Source organism: Dreissena polymorpha, chromosome 2, assembly GCF_020536995.1.
Source record: "Dreissena polymorpha isolate Duluth1 chromosome 2, UMN_Dpol_1.0, whole genome shotgun sequence".
Classification (NCBI taxonomy): domain Eukaryota; kingdom Metazoa; phylum Mollusca; class Bivalvia; order Myida; family Dreissenidae; genus Dreissena; species Dreissena polymorpha.
The window spans coordinates 150,296,524-150,317,567 of NC_068356.1; the positions used below are offsets into that span (position 1 = coordinate 150,296,524).

The 21,044-nt window shown below is 33.8% G+C and overlaps 1 protein-coding gene and 1 long non-coding RNA gene across 2 annotated transcripts in view; one reads left to right on the top strand and one right to left on the bottom strand.

Moving 5' to 3' along the window:
• Nucleotides 1-8,043: 8,043 nt before the first annotated feature.
• LOC127865486 (uncharacterized) lies at nt 8,044-12,348 on the bottom strand. Its single transcript, XR_008042638.1, has 3 exons — nt 12,278-12,348; nt 10,293-10,317; nt 8,044-9,158 (listed from the first exon to the last, which is right to left on the bottom strand). It is a non-coding gene; the product is annotated as an uncharacterized LOC127865486 (long non-coding RNA).
• Nucleotides 12,349-12,410: 62 nt separating this feature from the next.
• The window catches only part of LOC127869430 (coadhesin-like), a 30,664-nt gene continuing 22,030 nt past the window's right edge, over nt 12,411-21,044 (top strand). The window contains exons 1-3 of the mRNA XM_052412008.1: nt 12,411-12,545; nt 16,498-16,604; nt 18,046-18,114. Coding sequence (XP_052267968.1) covers nt 12,509-12,545; nt 16,498-16,604; nt 18,046-18,114 — 213 coding nt within the window. The 5' untranslated portion in view covers nt 12,411-12,508. The remainder of the gene's footprint in view (nt 12,546-16,497; nt 16,605-18,045; nt 18,115-21,044) is intronic.

The window sequence follows — 21,044 nt, forward strand, 5'->3', positions numbered from 1 at the left end:
GCTTAATAATAATCAAATCAAGCAGTTGGTCCGTTCAAGTGGCGCTAATGAAGTTTTCACCCCAAACAAGTTTTATTTTACGTTGTCAGCGTCAATAACACTTAATCTGTATAATTGACTTTATCAAGATACATACATAATATATGCAATATTATTATCATGTGCATGCATTGAACAATGTATTAAACGCATTATGTCCCTTTAAGTGGTTTGTAAAAATAGATTGATTAACGACATAATTTATATACAGTGCTTCATTATTGCTTCTTTTTTACATAAACCAATACCATTCTTTAGCCGATGGTGATTATTACACAAATCACACCTTAAACGATCGAATACTCTTTCCGATGTCGTTTAGATGCTGATTCGATCTACTCAATAAAAGTTTTAGAGAAGCTTTCCGAATCCAAATCATTTATTTACTTTCGGCGAAAGGCGCACTTGAATGTAACACACGGGCTCAAGAACAATTTATAGCATCTTACATGAAAATCTATTCAGACGAAACTTAGTTACATTGTCTCCTCTGAGAAGGTTTTAGATTGTTGGCAGTCTATGAATATTCGCGAAGAACTTTTGAATATGTAATGTTCTCTTCTTTTATTATTGTTATTTACCATTTGCTTTTCATTCCTTTTCTGTACTCAATCTATTTAACTCCACAATCAATTTTACCCGTGTAAGTTTGCTCTCGTTATAGTTAAGTTAGATGAAAACCAATGATGTTGTTTTTTTCAACACGCAAATTAATGTATTTTAAGGGAAAATAACTGTATAAAAATGTCATCCGTTCCTAACCCATTCAACGCAATGCACATTTTAACTGTTCTATGTATTGAAATTTTATGTAAAAAATCTTTACAATTTCAGGACATAACTTGATTTTATGTTCTTAATGTTGTGGCTTACCAGGTCATCAAGCGAATGATGTTGGCTCAATGAAGTCTTAATTACAATGGTATTTGCATTATGGACCAATATGAATACATGGTTAATCTAATTCAACTTTACTAAAATGAAAGAACAAATCATTCAGATCAAACAAAAGCTAATTAAAGATATATAGTATGACTTATGTTTCATCATATTTAACAATTTGAGTTATTAAAACTGATTATATATGAAATGCCATTGTGTTAATGGTTCTTGTCCATGAATCATAGTGTCATTTGTTCATTTTCAATAGATCTTTATATATTGTCAACATAAAATTCACAGATCTAACTTTCAAGGACAGACAATGACTTAGGCAGAATTTCCAGATAGATATGACTGTATCGAAAATTATTGACTTTATTCAAGACAATTATAGGTGGGAAAGATCTAAAATTATCAGAGGGACGTACTCATTCGGTCATAACATAAAATTTACAACGTCTTCATTCATTTTATTAAAATGCAAACAAAGTGTCAAATGAACTGAGAAAAGTAAGTCACGGTCGCCATTATTACTAATGTTTCATTTGTAAATGTGTAGGTCTTTGTCAATATTGTGGACATATAACCATTACAAATACTAATAAATAAGATAATAACACCTTGTAAAAAAACAGTTGTATCGAAATAGAGCTACTAATTAATGGGATCAACATGTGTTAAAGAATTGTGTGTGGCTAAAAGTCAGCAATGGTCAGCTTTAAAGGGGAGTAATCAGTTATCTCATTGAAAATAAAAAGTCAAGACCAACTATTTTTTTTTAATAGAAACTACTTTAAAGTACCAATATTCATATAATTTAAAAAAGATTAACATACAAATCTAAGAAAATAATTGGCAATGCAAACACAAATATCGGCACGTGAAGCGACGTCGTTTCAATTGACGTCTTTCGCATAATGGCTTGCCGAACTAAGACAGCAAGTCTGAGTAAACGCCATATTTTATGTTATGAAGAATTCGAAGCTTGCAAGTATGTAGCACTTTACGAAACCAAATGGGTAACGATTTCTACCTGCGCTGAGGACGATTTTATTGTTCATACAAAATAAATGAATATTTCTTAGGAATACATAAATCTTCATGAGAAATATATTAATCTTCCTACATAATATATCAATACATGTATTTGTAAAAATGCATTCGCGACCTTAGAATCTCATGGTACGCCAGAAACGATGGCATGTGTAATCCATCATGCGCCATGTCAAAACTGCAAATATTGCGACGATATTGTATACGTTAGTTAGAAAAAACATTGTTTACCTATTTGTGTATAGTTCGTATGAAACACATACAGATGAGAAATAATGTTAACTTGTATTAGTATTCTCTGCATTGATTCAGTCTTGCCAGTTTGGAACGATTCAGCTCTGAGAGAGGTCATTTGGTAGCTCATGTAAACATACATTATATTACACATTTGTTTAACTTAATCCTAGATGTTCTAGTTTCCAATTTCGTGTTCAGTTCTTTACTAAGACTCACAGCTCTGCATCAACACATTTATTGCTGAGTTTGTCCGATACAAAGTGTGTCCTTGACTACACACTTGGATGCAATAACATATTCGGTACTATTTAAAACATATCGTCGTATTGGAACAACATCTTTTGTGTCTCAATACTTAAATCAAAGTACTGACAGTACTGGTGTGACGATGCTTTTGAGAGGATGGATATAAAAGCATCAAGTTAAGTTTATCTACATCACCACAATCACCACAATTGTGTATGTTGGTACGAAAAAAAAAAATTGGTACAAAAATTTTGCGGGTATGAAAACAAATTTGGGTACAAAAAATATTTGGGAACCAAAAAATTGGGACCGAAATTTTTTTGGGTACGAACACAAAATTGGGGATGAAAAAAAAAATTGGGTACGAAAAAAAATTGGGTACGAAACATTTTAGGTACGGAAAAAAAATTGGGGGAACGGGAAAGTAGTACCTGTGGGGAACTTGACCCACACTCGCACATTTTCGGCCCTTTCCGTCAAACATCAGATAAGTTCCTCAAAGGCAATAGTATGAATACACATTTCGGAAGCGGTAATGCGGTCCTACCTACGCGTGTCAAAATGTAAGCGAAATATGTACACAAGTCTGTCAGGAATGATTGAATTAACGAAGAAAATCGTGTATTGATGTAATTTTTTTAAAGAAATGTGCAGAAAATATATTAAACAAGAGCTATGTTTGTGAAACACAATGCCCCCTGCTGCGCAGCTTTGAACCCATATATTTTACCTTTGACCTTGAAGGATGACCTTGATCTTTCACCACTCAAAATGTGCAGCTCCATGACATACGTATGCATGCTGAATATGGAGTTGCTATCTTCAATATTGCAAAATTTGACCTTTGACCTTGAAGGATGACCTTGACCTTTCACCAATCAATATGTGCAGCTCTATGAGATACGCATGCACGCCAATCAGGATTGGCCCCAATCGACCGCCCCCCGTTTTAACCGGCGGTTTTTACCGGTTAAAACCGCCCCGGTCAATACTCCCGAAGTGGTCATTACTGGTCAATACTGGTCGATTGAACTTTACCTCCAATTTTAATTTATATTCCATGCCTAATTAAACAATATTGATAATATAAATTAAACAGACATGTTGCCAATAATGTCTTAAGCTATTAATACCCACTATTTTATACCTGTTCATGCAATTTTTAGGCCAATCTCTCAAAATTTTGCCAATAAGTCAAAGTTGGTCAATTTGATTTTTCTGGTTGATTGAATTTTTTTTCCAATTCTAATGAATTATGATGCTCATATAATTCTGTGCTTGATTCAACAAGAACCTGTCAATTACTGTGTATGAGTTGTTCCTCATACCCCACTGCCCCCACAGTCTTCTAACAGTCGTCTCACCTATACAGGTTGGGGCAGCCAAAACTGATAATAGGGCCTTAAATGGCACCTTTTAGACACAATCCTAACTTGTCATGTATTTTTGCATTGATTTCTTTAAATACTTTTTTAACAAAATAGTGTAAAAAACTTTAATTTTTATTGATATAAGAATAAAAAACATAATAAGAAATAATTATTAAAAGAAAAAAACAATTGAAAAGAAGAGTAGACCCACAATTGGAAATCATTATTTTTTGGCAAAATCAAGAACTTTGATTGAACTTTTTAATATGAAAGGGAAAAAACACCTCTAAATACAGAAAGGAAACAAGTTAGAAGTAACTATTAAATTAATAGCAAGTACAATGTAATCTTCTTGTGTGAGTGATATGAAATAGCCTAAGGGCAGATTTGCCTAATTGTCAATATCAGAGACATAACACTGTATGCATTTTATTACCAACTAAGAGGCTAGATTTATAACCCTAGAATACACAAGAGTTCTGTTTGTCCATCTGCTTATCATATAGATATATCAATTGTTAAGTGAAATGGTACCTACAATAGTAATAATACTTTAGTAACAGATGTGATACACTGAGATAAAGATATTGCCTTAGTCCTTATGTATTTGAGGCTGTTTCCATAAATAATAAAGAAGTAACTTTTTATAGCTTTAAAGATTTTTTTATAATTAATAAATCAGAAAAAAGTTTATCAATTACAGAATAATTATTGATTTAATATAAAATGGCTCCTTTGTAATGTTTAAATGCTTCAATTTTCAATCGACCAGTATTGACCAGTAATGACCAGTATTGACCGGTTTTAACCGGGTATTGACCGCCGGCCCGGTCAATACTCAATTGACCGGTCAATATGCCAACCCTGACGCCATATTGAAAAAGTTATGGCCAATGTTAAAGTTTTGGGACAGACAGACAGACGCTTTATATTTGACATTTGACCTTGAAGGATGACCTTCACCTTCACCTTTCACAACTGAAAATGTGCAGCTCCATGAGATGCACATGTATGCCAAATATAAAGTTGCTATGTTCAATATTAAAAAAGTTATGGCCATTAAAGTTTTCGGACGGACGGACAGACTGACACACTGACTGACTGACTGACAGTTCGACTGATATAGGCCACCCTACCGGGAGCATAAAAAGCAATGGCGATATTTTTCTCAGCCACATAATTGTTAATAGTTTGATATCACAAAATGAAAGTGAAAGTAGAACTGTAAAAAATGACAACCTGTCAACGTGTTGTTTTTGCTGGCACGAGAGGGCGATAACACTCAATGTGTTCACATTTTGACCATAGGCTTTGTCAATGACCTTTATAGTATGGGTAGCTTTGATATTATTTATTGCTATTATGTAACTGATTGTGTATATGTTTACAATACACAAAGCATAAATAATGATATAAATATACTGATTGAGCTTATAATAATCTGAGAACTATAGCCAGGTCAATTAAGGACTTAAAATACAATTTTGTGTCCTGATTTCATGAAGAAATTACCATGCATGTCCTAGATTTCAAATTAAAGGCCCTGGTGTGACACATTGGTAGCATTACCGTTAAACTGTTACCAGGCTTATGAAATTAGTTTTTATTGAACTATCTAAGGAAATCTAAATCAGGCACTGATTTTTCTTGTTTTAATTCAGTCATAGAACAGTTGTGGCCTCTGGGTAATGCCCAATTTTTGCTTACTTGTCACACCCTCAAAACTTTCCACACGTCTATAATAGCAAATCTGGATTTAGGTGATCTTCAATGGTACATTTAAACTTTAGCTCTGTTACAAGAGTGCTGGTAAAGTCCAGTCACATATTTAAATCTAGGCCATGTCAAAATCAAAGTGTCAAAGACAAATGAAAGATGCGTTCATTAATAATTGTCCAGTTGTTTACTACTGCTGTTAGTTTTTATATAATATGACTGATGAACATCATGTGAGAGAAAATTCACATTATCATTGTATATCAGGTTTAGCAACCTTTTAGATAACAAAGTATGCTAGTTTTCAATGTCGCTTCTGGGGATCGAACCCTAGGGCTTTTAGGAAGATTCTGAAATTTTCGATCCCTCGAGAGCAACCAAACCAAAAATGAAGTCAAATATTGCTGACTCGGTTTTTTGAGTCGGTTCATGACGGATAATGGAGCTTGATTGGTCATTGTCGGCTCTGGTACTACTTACATGTACCCCGGGTACTCATAAGTATATTTACATGTATCCTGGGTACTCTAAGTATACTTACATGTACCCCAGGTACGGTAAATAAATGTAATTGTACTTGGTCCATATAAGACTGTACCCGAGTTGTATTTACGCCTAAAATCCGATGTCGTAAAACGCGCAACCGATTATCTTAAACACACTTCTCTTCAAAAAACACTGCATCAACATGCTTTTTGAGTATGTGTTCCGATAATATAGAGGCCATTCTTCAGAAAATTGACATAAATGTGTATATATAATTATTACAAAAAAATAGTAGACAACGACTGATTTAGGGTTAAATTTCCCGGGTACATTTTAGTATATTTACCGTACCCGGGATACATGTAAGTATACTTAAGAGTACCCGGGGTACATGTACGTAGTACCCGAGCCGACAATGAACAATCGAGCGATACTGGAAGGTGCAACATCTCTCACGCCCCCTAGCATCGCCTTTAGCAGTATTCAATTCTCAACAGGAAAGTGCTGGAGTCATTGATCCCGAGGGACAAGAAAAACAATTGATTAATGTTCGAAATAAATAATTTGATTAATGACAATTCTGTTATTTGAGCCAGGTCACAGGAAAAGCGCAGTCAAATCAGTATCCAATTAAATTATTTGTTATTGTCAGAAAAACGCTTTTAAGCAAACAGCTTTCAAGCGACTGCTGGCTGATCTAGATCCAAACTGGCCACAATCGCCTTAACCCTTTGCATGCTGGGAAATTTGTCGTCTGCTAAAATGTCGTCTGCTGAATTTGTAAAATAAGCATTTTCTTCATTTTTTTTCAAAGAATACTATCAGAATAGCGAACAGTTTGGATCCAGATGAGACGCCACGTTCTGTGGCGTCTCATCTGTAACCAAACTGTTTGCAAAGGCCTTTAAAATTCGGTCACGCACTGAAAGGGTTAATGTCTCTTTTACTGTGACACAGTTTATTAAACTTTAAAATGATAAAAAGTACTAACACTAAGAAAGAGTACTAACCAGTAAAAGTTTGAAATCAATGTTGAATCTCAGGACAGCTTGGTGATCTGCAAATCCCCGATGAAATGTTGATATCGGGTATCATAGTCATTCAATAAGTCGCAAAATGCTCGAATACAATTTATAAAGCACAATGTGACTTATATTGATAACTTAAAATACCAGTAATCAGTATGCCAGTTTTGCCGTGTCAAGCTGTTACGATCCAGAGACCAGAAAGTCCTTCATTCACATCGAGTATATATCCTTCGAATTCCAACTATTGTTGTCATAAGCGGAGATTTAGTGAATAAATAATTAATATATCCTAAATGACAGCTTCTAAATAGCGAAACAAGTCAATGTATGCAGTAAGAAAGTTTTTAATCGAAACTCTCATTAAGGCGGCCATTGTTGAATGTTGAAACACGAACGACAACTCTGCTAGGAGAATGTTATCAATGCTAGGATTCTACGCAGTGGCGTATGCCCAAGGGAAGTAACTGAAAAATCGAGTTATCTCAATCGGACTGGCTCGGTCTTTTACATAGATGGCCATTGTACAAAATTTTTAGGTGATTATCAAACCTTTGACTGGAACTTTCCAGCATCGTCAAAAAGTATATTTTATTAAAAAGAAGCTTTGAACCGAACGCTTTATAACATCATTTGTGTAATAGAGCTTGAGCCATTAGTCGAAAATACAGGGCAGGGGCGCGCCAATAAAGTTAACTATTAATAAATTGCGACACGTATTAATATACCCAGATCAATGTAGCGAAGACCACTTATTCGACTGTTTGTCAGACTGTGTAATAAATACTTGAAACTGTTATTAATTCGTGATAAATATAGCGTTTAAGAATAAAACAAAAAACAGTCAATATCGCATTGCCTTCTATATTCCTGGCAAAAATGAACTAATAAAGACGATATATATCACATACAATTCCGATACAATAAACTAATAAACGAACAGAAAACTATAATATATACAAACATTATTAATATTCATAAGCCACATCACATACAACCACACATTTCCAGTTATACAGTAACGTTCATTTGATAAACTGGCATTCATGTTATTCTGCCTATAGATTGCATTTTTCTTGCATAAATCTTGAACTCAACTAAAAGTATATACTAAGCATACATATAATTTCCGGTTGTTGTCATTGGAACGGAATCAGTCGACCTGTGAACCGGAGGTGAAATAACAAGAATATGTTCTTGTTTCAATTGTGAATTGTCCTGATATTAAAACGATGTGCATACGTTTTTTTTTCAAGGAGTTTCTCGAAGCTGGTTCAACTACATGGATACAGGGGCTACGTTCGCGCGGTACTCTCACTGCGTCCTAAAACTATTCTGAACGGCGAGATGCACGCTGTGCAGTCACCAGCTATGCCATGGCAACGCTTTGATTTCGCCGTGCCATCGCATGGAACGCCATATCGCGGTGATCGTTTTAAACATGCTTAAAGACATCGCTGCAGCTGGACGTTCATTGTGTACACACCGGTCTTTCTGACCTGTGTGCTAACGCGAAAGGATTCGTGGGTAGCATTTCTTGTACGAGTGAAAAGTGAAGGCGAAAGTAGGTCAGGTAATCGTGCTTCTGATTATCGCTATCAGTCTTAATAGAGATTCAAAATCACATTTAAACATAATTAAAAAAAAACATTTCTTTAAACAATTTTCCGTTTTAAACACACAATAAAAACTGATTTTTCTTTCATTATTAACAGTTTCATTCCTACGCAGAACTACTTTGGCGGAAGCATAATACCCAAACCAGGGGAATGTGATGCGTCTTAGTATAGAGGTGACAATTACGTAGTGACGTCACCATCTATGTATTGAATGCTGGACGTTTCCATTGTGCTAGAGAGTTCAGATGACCGTAACACAGTTTTGGAACGAGGGCAAGGTGAGCGGTAAGACCGTGTGGGAACGATGTAGATGTGAGTGGTGTTTGCACGGTTCCAGTACAGCGAAAACACTTCGTAAACGCGCTGTGATCAGACGTGTTACACGCCTTGAGCGCGTCGGGTAGTACGGGTTGTATCAACTTATTGCTCGTTGAGGACACTGAAGAGCGCTGATATGAGGACGCCGTTAGAACCATGAGGATTCGCTATATAAAGGCAATGCAATATCGATTCAGCACTTTGATGTTGTGTTTAACGACATTACATCATCAACGATATTTACAATGGATTTTGAAAGCATTTTAAAGGGATCTTTTCATGTTTTGGTAAATTGACAAAATTGAAAAAGGTTCTTTCATATTCGCAAATTTTCGTTTTCGTTATGATATTTGTGAGGAAACAGTAATACTGAACAGGTACCATTGTCTAATATAGCCATTATATGCATCTTTTGACGATTAAAAAACCTGAAAATTATTAAGCGTTGCAACGCGAAACGATTGAATAATTTGGAGAGTTCTGTTGTTGACGTTTAATTTTGTGAAACTACGAAGATTGCTTATGTTAAGTATAAAATACCTCACTCATGCATGCATGGCAGGATGGCCGAGCGGACCAACTGGTTTTTACTAGTTTTAACTCCAGGACTCCGGGGGGTCACTGGTTCGAGCCCTGCTGCGGGATACTTTTGTATCTTTTTTAAATGTTATTCTTGATTTTTTACTGAAGCTTTTTAGATCCAATGTTTACATTTATCAATATAAAGCATTTAATGACAAACATCAAAACATGCCAAAATCTGTGAAAAGGCCCCTTTAAACCAGCTTAAAAGAACAATTTAATTTATCCAGGTGCACAATATGGTTTGCGACTACAGGTACGTCATATTTTTGATGTATGTACGCCCTTAATAAATATCTTGTTTATAAAAGTGAAATCATGATAAACATATATATTTCTATTTTTTAATTAATAACATATCCAGTGGGTTGTACATTTCCAATAAAATCTAATGTATGCCAAATCGGAAAATGTGTTTTACACGTAAGAAAGGCGTCTAAAATTTTCCAAAATGCGACTTTTCTTACGTGTATTTGTTTATTTTTACACGTTTTTTCAAGGGAAATGCACACCATTCCCACCAGCGGGCGAAGAGCAACTATATTCCAACTAAGCGATGAAATGACTACTCTCGTATATATGTATCTGCACAGCTCTCTTTCCGCCCCTAAGGACCATGTTATACGATTTATACGATTTACAGTCGTTATTGCATTAAGGTAGGTTAGTATTATAATCAGAAGTAGAAATATAAATAATACGTTGTGAAAGTAACTTACTCGCGCCATTGTTTCGCTTCGTCACCTGAAAGATAAATGTATTAGTACATATTTTGCATTAATTTCGAGACACGTTGACACTTTGAAAGACACAACAAAAGCGTTCATTTACGGTTCTTGCTACATGTGTTAAATCAATAAGATTTGGTTTTGATTCCAATGGGCTTGGAAGCGAGGAAGGACAATTTGTTATTGTTTAAAATGACTTAAACATATTTATTTGCAATTTGAAACGTACATTTTAAATACTGCTGTGTTTGAAGGTAATGGATACCCGAAAATTGCATTATGCGTAATAAAGGTCTAACGATAAATATTTTGTTTGATCGCAATGCTATAAAAATGTAAATATGTTAGCGTCCTTTAGATGCTCAACTAATACTACTATTACAAAAACAACAACAACAACTACTACTACTAAAACTACTAACAACTACTACTACACTAAAACAACAACTACAAATACTACAACTACTCCAACAACAACAACACTAATTACTACTACAACAACAACAACTTTTCCAACAACTACTACCACAACAATAACAAGAACAACAACAACTACTACTACTACTACTACTACTGCTACTACTACTACTACTACTACTACTACTACTTCTACTACTAATACTACTACTACTATGACTACTACTACTACTACTACTACTACTACTACTACTACTACTACTACTACTACTACTACTACTACTACTTCTACTACTACTACTACTACTACTACTATTATTAATTTGTTACTTATACCACCATTAAGCGTAGGAACAGGTTATATTCCGGTAAGCCTGCAAGCCTGCAAGCCTGCACTCGTGATCATAGAAAAAATATATTTTCACTCGTGGCTGCGCCACTCGTGAAAATATAATTTTCTATGATCACTCGTGAATTAAAATCGATATTCCACACAATCCAACAAATATCATCTATATATTGATAAGTACATAAAATATACACGATCTAGCATATAATTAATGCACACATTGAAATGCATTTAAGCTCAATCAAGCAAACATCGCGCACTTTAATGAACATCTTACAACAGAACAGTACGCTTATCATTGATATTCATGCGGATAGCACTACTTTATGTGTAGTTCATTCGTAGCGATTTTCCTAAACACACATATTTGAGCATTCTGGGCTATATGGTGATGCGTTAAATGTAGCGCCAGATTAGCCTGTTAATCAGGGTTAATTAGGGACAGACGACACTGTCCGCTTTAATGGTATTATTCGTTTAGTTTCGTTTAGTTAAGTTTTGTTTAAACCTATTTATTATTGTACGATTGCATCTAACGTCTCAGGCTTATTGAAACACTCTCGAGTCCGTTTCCTGGGCCTAGAACCATTACAGTATTTTTTTGTTGACATGAAGTATTTTGTAGCGAAAAACCAATTTTGATGGACAGTAAGGTCCTGGATAATACGTTGCGGGCTTCATAGGCGAATCTGTGACGACACTGTACGCACATGCATTAATCACAGTTTTACAAAAGCGACTCTCATTCAATAAGAGTGAATAAAAACGAGATATGCATTTTATGCAACCATTTTATAACTACTTTTTAAATATAGTTTTGAAAATATAATATACAATTACTTGTATATTCGTCCATGATATATTTAAATTTACGTTAGAGTATTGTTTTAAATAATGAATCGGTCAAGTGGCAAAGTACAGCTTAGAATTAACACAAAATCGTTTGCTATTATTTATTCCTTTTTTTGCTACCACCACATAACGCGTGTGTAGTGTGTCGCAGTGTACAAACATGTATATTCGTCATCACTTATCGCGTCCTCTTACCGCCCAATCATCACTCATAAACATCATCACAACAGCCACACACATCAACACAACCTTTGAAATCGTTAACGAAGTAACGACCAACATTAAGAATCATCTGGTACGTCTTAAGTATGCCAAATATCTTCATCCATATCAAAATGATGTTTAAACTAAAACGCACGCTTCCTTTTTTCACCTAACTCTCTAGTATAACTATATACAATGCGTTTTATCTTCTTGTACAGAAGGTATGGGAACTACATTATAACTAGATTCAATAACGTATTTCTTAAATTATTTATGGAAGTACAGATAAGGAGACGTGTTATCTCTCGAGTTTTTATGTTCAGGAGCGACACATTAGTTCCTAACTAGCCCAGAACGATACGTGTTCATAGTATAAACGGATGTAATGTGTTTCAAAATGGGACATGTGGGCTTGTTCGCAGGTATACTATGTACAGTGTTCATCATAATGTTGTTTCAATCGAGGTCTTGTGTAAATCGAACACGACAATATGTACAAATATATATGTATCTGTAGTGCTTTAAATTTATTGTGTATGGCCATTTACTTGTACGTTCTACTATATGGTGTTTTCATTTCTAGTAGTGGGGACGTAAGTAGTTGTGAAAATTGCAGTTACATTTAAAAATGTATTATATCTTATGACCAGGTGACCGCATTACCAAATAAACACGTGTGTTAGAAAATTTGACACAACTTCTACGTGGAAAAGTGAAAAGTGAAACTCCATAAAAAATATTGGGCTTAAAAAGTTGTGTTTATATCTTCTGGGTCTTTACTTAAGGCGAGTATCAAAACAATACACAAAACAGTTCATAATTTACACGAATATTATATTATTTAATTTGAATACGCGATCTAATGTGTATCAACATACAATGTACATTACTTAAGTTAAAACAACTTTGGCATATGCGATCATATTGCAATCAATTTTATTTTCCGTTATTTTTGAAGTTATTTACATGATACGTTAATTAAATTTAACAATTTTATTTTTATTTCATGTAATACTTTAAGTACACACATGTAATTAACCACACACTACTTTAATAACTTTAATTGTGTTTTTTCCGCTTACCATTTTTTCGCCCCCCATGAATAAAACTATGCCATAACTTTCAGAGATCTTCCCAATTGTTGTGTCATTATTTTCTTTTATGGATTTTGTATGTTTAAATTTAATTTAGTCAATTTAATCGAAAGTTGCAAAAATGGTCGCAAACTTTGAATACGAACAGACAAATTAGTGTCGGCACAAAAAACAGGCTTGTTCGGGTTAGTGGAAACAGAAGATTGTTTCGTCTGTAACATGGTTAATTATATCCCCGTTACTATTTTGATACTATTTAATTCATTGGAAATGCTTTATTATAAATCAAATTTATATTTCATGATAATTATAGTTTCTATCGGAATTTCTAGCATGTATAAGCATTGTTTTAAATACATAAACTGTAATTATGTATTGTTTTATTATTAAATATATAACCCTCTTGTTGTATTGTGGGTAGTAACGACCTCACCCACTTGTTTGGCGAGGAAATTCGATTAATCGCAATGAGTTACCACACATCCTTAAAATGAAGTTACTGCAGTGTCTTGACGTGATTTCTTACTATAGAAATCAATCAAAATACAAAAATAAAATTGCAGTGTTAAGACCAACAGCTTTGGCCCTTTTATCACAAAATTTTGTTAAGAGCAAAAGTGTAAGACTTTTGTTAGGACCCGGGTATAATGACGACGCTATTACGTTAATGGGCTTGGTCGGTGATTGTTCATACATAAAGGGTTCAGGAACTTTAAATAAATAAGATTTATTAAAAATGGCAATCATAACAACTTTACATTTAAGGGGATCTATGTCATATTAAAGAGAACAGACTTATCTCAAGCAAACGGTCTCTAAATTGATAATTGTATTTATGTTTTTACGTTTCGTGTGAATAAGTTAATTTTCCGTACTAAGAATAGGTAAACATATGAAGCTTATACGTGTAGTACTAATTAGGATTGAATAGCATCTGTATATATAAATCCTAAGCAAATATACCCATTAATGACTAGGCATCAGCCATGTTTATACAACACATATTGTGTGGTAATTGTGTACAGAAGAACACTTTCATGTAGATTAGTTGAGTGTGATACTATTTTATTGGTACAATGGACACTAAAACTCCGCATCACCATCTCAGTAGACTTAATAGCGCGCAATTAATTCCTTACTGCGGAATGAGAATTCTTATTTTAATTTGACCAGAAGCATCTGTTCTGTTGTACGGCTATAATAGTTCACACGGATAGTAGGTTAGATCAGTGTTACGCTAGTGTAAGGACAGTGGTCTTAAAGTATGGTGGTGGTCTAGCAATCAAAAGGCCCGTGGTTCGATTCCGCTCAGAACACTGGATGTTTCTTAGCAAACAATAATCCAACGCTATGTCGTCTCCGTCCAGATGCATAAATGGTGCTTGTGTAGGAAATAAGCCAATCTACCGTGTCTGCATACTGAGCCGAGTTTAAATGGGCGATCTGGGGGTGAATGTTAAAGTCGGCTGATAATGTCATCATCTTATAAATATCAGATTATAAACAGATCTCAAAAAAGCACAGATAGTTATTTATATGTCAACCTTTCACCAAGTGCTCCCAAATTAATAGAGTTGGCTGAAGAAACTCCTAGGCAACCTCTTTGTACATTATATGTCAGGCGTCTAGAACACGAAGTAAAGCATAATAAAGCACATGTAAATAAATACTTGTATTACAAAACATTTAATGTTTTCTGAAATGATTGACGGGAAAAATTTGGAATGATAATATTATGTTAAATACTTTGGTCCATTTGTTTTGTGGAAAATATGGTCTGCGTAGGCGAAAGTGTGTATTTTATGCATACGTTTAAACGGAGTGGCACATAAATTGTTGTTGCCTTAGCTTTTAAATTAACAGGAAATCATAAATGTTATCTCTGCGTTTGCAGCAGTAGAAAGAGTCTTGGCTTACAGAGAGAGTTTAAATCATGAACCGGTTTCTGGACACGGCTATTACATTCGTATTTGGACAAAAGCAATTCACAAAATGGACAATCGCTCACTTGAAGCATGTTCATAAGACCAATGTGTGCATGGATTCGATAACTTTAAGCTTCAGAAAGATGCCAAGTTTTCCCGCCCATTTATACTTTGGGCCTTGTCGTTAGTGCAATTATTGAGATACCAATACACGTAGACTCAGCTTAGTGGAATGTAAAAAAGGTCAGACGGAATGTACCAAATTATAGAAAATGTTAATTTCATAATTGACACTAAGCTAAAGGAACATGGGATTATGTTGCAAGTCATTAGAAGTACTCTAAAAAGTCTACAAATAAACTCGTTTATGTAAAAAAAGGTGTCGATACTCAAATTTCTAATGATTACTCAAATAGATTTAGATAAGTGAAGTACTTTCAGAAAAAGTATATAAACATTCATGCCAGATCAATAAAAATTTCATTTTATACAGAGTCATCATCATCTTAGAGATGTCCTCTACATTAAGTTTAGACAGTTAGAGTAAACCAGGCAATTTTTAAATATACTTATCACCGGAAACTATGCTCATTTAGCGGGGAAATTTTGAGACACGAAAACACGAAAACAATCATTAAGTGTGGGGCCAGAAATCCAGTTAGTTAATACTACAGATCACACCAACATCAGTGTAACAGTCCCTCGTAAAACCTTAATAATTTTACAAATTACAAGGCTTCGAATAATTATCTGAGGTTAACTACATATTACCTGCATACAATAATGAAAAATGTGCACTTATAACTCGATCATCACTAGCACTAAGTGTATCACTATTATCTTTGGACTTATTTCAAGTGAACCTCAGGTAAATATTCGAAGCCGGTTAATTTGTAAAAATATTATGGTCTGTCAAGTGTAGAAAGATGTGTGGTCAGAAAAGTGATTCATGCATGAAACACATTTGAAGTATGTATGTTGTTAAACCAAATTTTGATACCGAGACACTATATCTAACATATCATGATGTAACTTGATACATGTTTATGTATCAAGTACATAAAAGGCGCAATATTTTGATTTGCCAGTGTTATTTCTTGCAGAGACGAGGTTCTGAAGTCAGATATGGTGCAAACGTATGGTGACAGGATGTTACTTTTACAATTTGATCCTTTCTCTGTGAGAGGGGGGGGGGGTGCGTTAATGCATGTTAATAAAGTGTCGTCCCTGATTAGCCTAGTCTTATATGGGACGGCACTTTACGCACATGCATTAAACCCCATTTTCACATATGTATGTACACAAAGCAAACTGGCAATATGAAAATAGTCCCATGGAATAACGTGTCTTTTCATGGGTCCTAAGTCTGCTTCATACCACAGTAGCACTCGAGTGTTTCACGTGTAGCAACGTCACTTCTCTCTCTGAGTGCCACACGACCGTTTTCTGTGGGATCGAAGAGGTATGGGGGATATTTTCTGATTCCAGGGTATTACTGATAAATATTGACTTAGGAAAGGGAAAACAATTATATGTTCACGAGCGATTGCCTGAGTTAAAATGTGTTAATTTGAAGATTTTAAGGCTTGAGTTTTTTTTATTAATGTAATATGTTGGAAATCATCATCGATTATTGGATAAAATACAATTCATGGCTTGTAACTAAACACCTCGCATTGATAGCTTTTGTTTTATTGATTTTCTTTCTATGAATTTCTATAATGAACCTGAAATGACGCATATTCAAACTGTATTTCATATTTATTTAAAATTAATAAAAAAGATCCTTCTCTGGCTACTGAGAAAATGAGTGGAAGTACATTGAAAGCTTTCGGGTTAGAATGACTTTCGTTTCCATACAGAGAAACCGTGCTTTGTTTCTTAAGGGATCGTGCTGTCTCGACTGAATAATAATATCTAATTACTAATGCCGCTTTCAGGCAAACGTGAATTTCATGAGGAGGGCGGTGTACGCATAAAAAAGGACTATATTAAAAGGGTTATGTTCTTTATGATGCACACTGTTATCTATTTTTTTAATGTTGTTCGTGTTCATTGACTCTATTAAAATTCATCATTCAGAGTTTCCTCTACAGTTCAGGCGACTTCTTCAGATTGTAATTGAATTTTAAAATAACACGTGATAAGGTCTGCAGCCAACAGTCATCGTCGGATGCACGTAATACTAAAAATGAAGCCACTTCTGGTAGTTAAATACCTTTTGTGAAGTGCATCTAGTAAATGCATCATTATTTATATGGATTGAGGAGACAATTCGCGCTTACATTTCTCAATGTTTCTACGTTTCTCGAGTTCGCTTTTATATGTGTGTTTCGCTACATTACTTCGTGTTGTTCAAACTAGAGTTTTGATAAAGCATCACTAATTGCCTTCATTTGAATATATTTTAATTGAATAACCTATTTAAATAATAAATTACGCTCACATTCGTTTGAAGCCATGCTTCGATTTATTCATCGTGATTCTATATAACAGAGCTTCATATTTTTATAGTTCGCGTAAGGTTTTGTCTAATTTGCGTCGATATAACATTTAGGCCTGCTTCACTCAATATTGTGTGTTATGTAAAACAAATAGTGTCTTTTCGCGTAACTAAGTTAAATTTGCATTTTTGCACAACTAAAATATAGCTTGTGAAGTCCTTTAATACTAAGAGATTTGTGTGTATATAGTTTTTCAAACAGATAGTTTGACATGTTTTGAATCATATTGCTTTAGATTCCACAGTCTAATTGATACAGTCAAATTTAAACAGCTTTTACCCACGGTTCGTCCGTGTATATGTTTTTTATGGTTAAAGAGTCTCTTTACACGTTTTATTGCTGCCGTTTCATCACAATATCCTCACTTTTCTCTCACCCATGTTTTTTTTTAAATTACAGAAGTGTTTCACTAACCTACAAGATAACCCGGGAAATTCGATGTTCAGTCTCGGGTGTCGACCAGAATCAGGAAGTTAGCTTTCATCTCGTTATCATTACGTCACAAGTGAATACTAAATTATTAAACAGTGCATGTGCATATATGTCTGAAGAATGTTATGAAGAATAATAAATAAAAAACTAACAAACTTTAAATTACTTCCATATATCCTAAAATGCATTCGATGGCTTTTCGTATAAGCAAAAGTTCACAAAAACATACCTGATATTCTTATAACGTTTTGGATAATGTTTCAGGTCTGCAAAACTAAATTTAGTAATTATTTCCTAATTCTACAAACATGTATCTTTTAATTAATCTAGCTTTGCGACGTAATATGAAATATAAGCTTAATGTTTCCGCCACTCGAAATTGTCCTTATCATTTCTAAGCAAAACAATGTACAAGCCAAATAAAAGCTATACACCATAATTCAACTTTCATCAACATGTCAAGTGTTACACACTCAAAGAACTTAACTATCGATTAGTTTATATATTATTTCTAGTTACATGCAAGATTTGCAAAAAAAACCATAGCTGCCAAATTTCGACTTGCTGTATATATGATCAGCTTACACTATTTATTATAAGGTATCAAGAGAAAAGTTAATTATTAATCATTTCTATGTGAATGTATGGCATGTACAATACTGCGTTAAGTGTGTTGGTTATGAAGACAAATACGTTGAAACTCTAAAACAGCTTTCAGTTACTTCACTATTGTTATATTCTTATCAGACCTCCGATTATATGATCCAACGACAAATACAGAGAATATTAGATAGGATTCTTAGTGTAATAGACTTTTTCCGACGATTTGAGAAATAAGGTTTACACGGCGAGTCTTTTCAATTAAATGCATATTCACAAAGACACTTACTTGATATTCTATTCACATTTTAAATGATTGTTTAACTTTGCAAAAAAAACATTCGCGTTTAAATACAGGCAAATTTATAAACGCATCAATATCACTGAACTTAACATTGCCAAGTATATATACATATATAAACAATCTGATTTCGCTTCTCAAAATTGTCCTGAACATTTCCTTTCAAACGTTTTTTAAAAAACACGCTTATTGCCTCAATTCAACTTTTATCAAATATGAAGTGTGTGATACACACCGGTCTCAAAAATATAATTTATAATTTTGTTTAAATAAAATTCCTTGTTTCACCCAAGCTTTGCAAACAGAACAAAAAAAATCTTTCAAAAAGTGTACATGCAGGTTTGGTTTTCGCCGACTTTGGTATTATTTGTTTTTTAAACTGAACCAATTGAGTATGAATCATAAAGAAATAGTGTGAATTAATCATGAATGGTAAAATAAGTCACCCTTTGATGGCTCCAGCTCTATTGACCATAATGTCTTAACTTTCTCTGAAATGAACATACGGCTTAATGCACAATTACATAATACAGTGTTATTTAAATTTGAGGCTGAGTGTGATAAAAAAATAAAATATCTTAAGAATCGCTGATGAACATATGTGAGTCCATTGGACACACATTAAGGTGGAAAAGAAGTATAACTAGAAGATCCTTTACAAAAACAACTCACCTCTACTTTCGTTATCGTTTGTATATATGTTTGTAATTGACAACAATTTGACTATACTACCATTAGGGTAACATAAATACTCAAAAATTAAACATCGGAAGACTACGTCGTGCTTCCGAAGCTGCCTGAAGCCAATCTCGCGTTCGCTCGTTGATGTTCGGATATAATAGTCAAAACTTCACATGCAATTTATTGTGACACACAAAAGAATTGTACGAGAAACGAACAAAATATTTATTTTAAGTGTTAATGGGGTTTTAACAGTAAACCTCACTAAAAGAAAAGCACTTATTTTTTCAAAGAGAAATTGTATACAAAAAGAATGATAAGCCAAGCTGATCTCGGTACCAAAACGAAACGCAAAGTATTACATATATATCATATAAATAGTGGAATCAAAAATGTTCAAGCATTCTTAAGGCAATAGCATATTTTTTAGCGCCTTATACTCACATAATATCAATTGGTTCCTAGGACAAATATCAACGGGTAAATAGGTATACTCAACATCTTCATTACATGACTCAACGTATGGCATACTACCTTTATGATACTCAGTAACTGCGAGTCAGATTCCTCTACAAGTTTAGTTTGACATTCTTTTTTCATGAAAAATGTTTTGTAATTAATAAAGTATCAACGTTGTTTAAGAGGACATATCAACGCTTTCGATTCTATGATTTTCTTGAGTGCTATGCCACAGGATATGTGTCAAACTTCATGTATGTCAAAAACATGTCATTTGTTTCGACTTAAATCTTCATAATATAGGGTTAGTAGGCCGGCAAAAGTTTATTTTTGTTATCTTTGTTATCCGTACACATTTAATTTTACATTTTAATATATAAAAAAAACTAATCATAATCTGTTCGTAATATATATTACTGTTGCTGTTATGTTAATTCTGCAAATACTAACGTAGCACGTAAAATGATCGAAAAAATTAACATACGATAGCAAAAAGATAAACGTTTGCAATTGGAATACAAATTAGGGTCGGTCGGGTTAATGGAAACAAACAATATGTGCAAGTCTGAAATGGAAGGCAAGTATTGTATAAAGGCCTCTTTATATAAACAAAAACTAATAAATTGTCACTAGGCATTTAAATCGTTTACATTATAATTATTTTCAAGTCTCGTGATTACCAGCAATATTCGTATTTGCTTGTTGAATTTTATTAACAAACCCAAAAGAGTATGGATCTATATCATTATAAAATAACCAAATAAACTTTAAAAAATCTTAAGCGATCTGGGCGCAGTTTTTTTCACATTTAAATTGAGAAAGAAAAAGAATCTTGTCAACATTGCAAAGATCATAATAAAAGAAACGTCAATATAATCAAAGTTTGCTAACACAAATGTACAAAACGAATAAATTAGCACCCAAT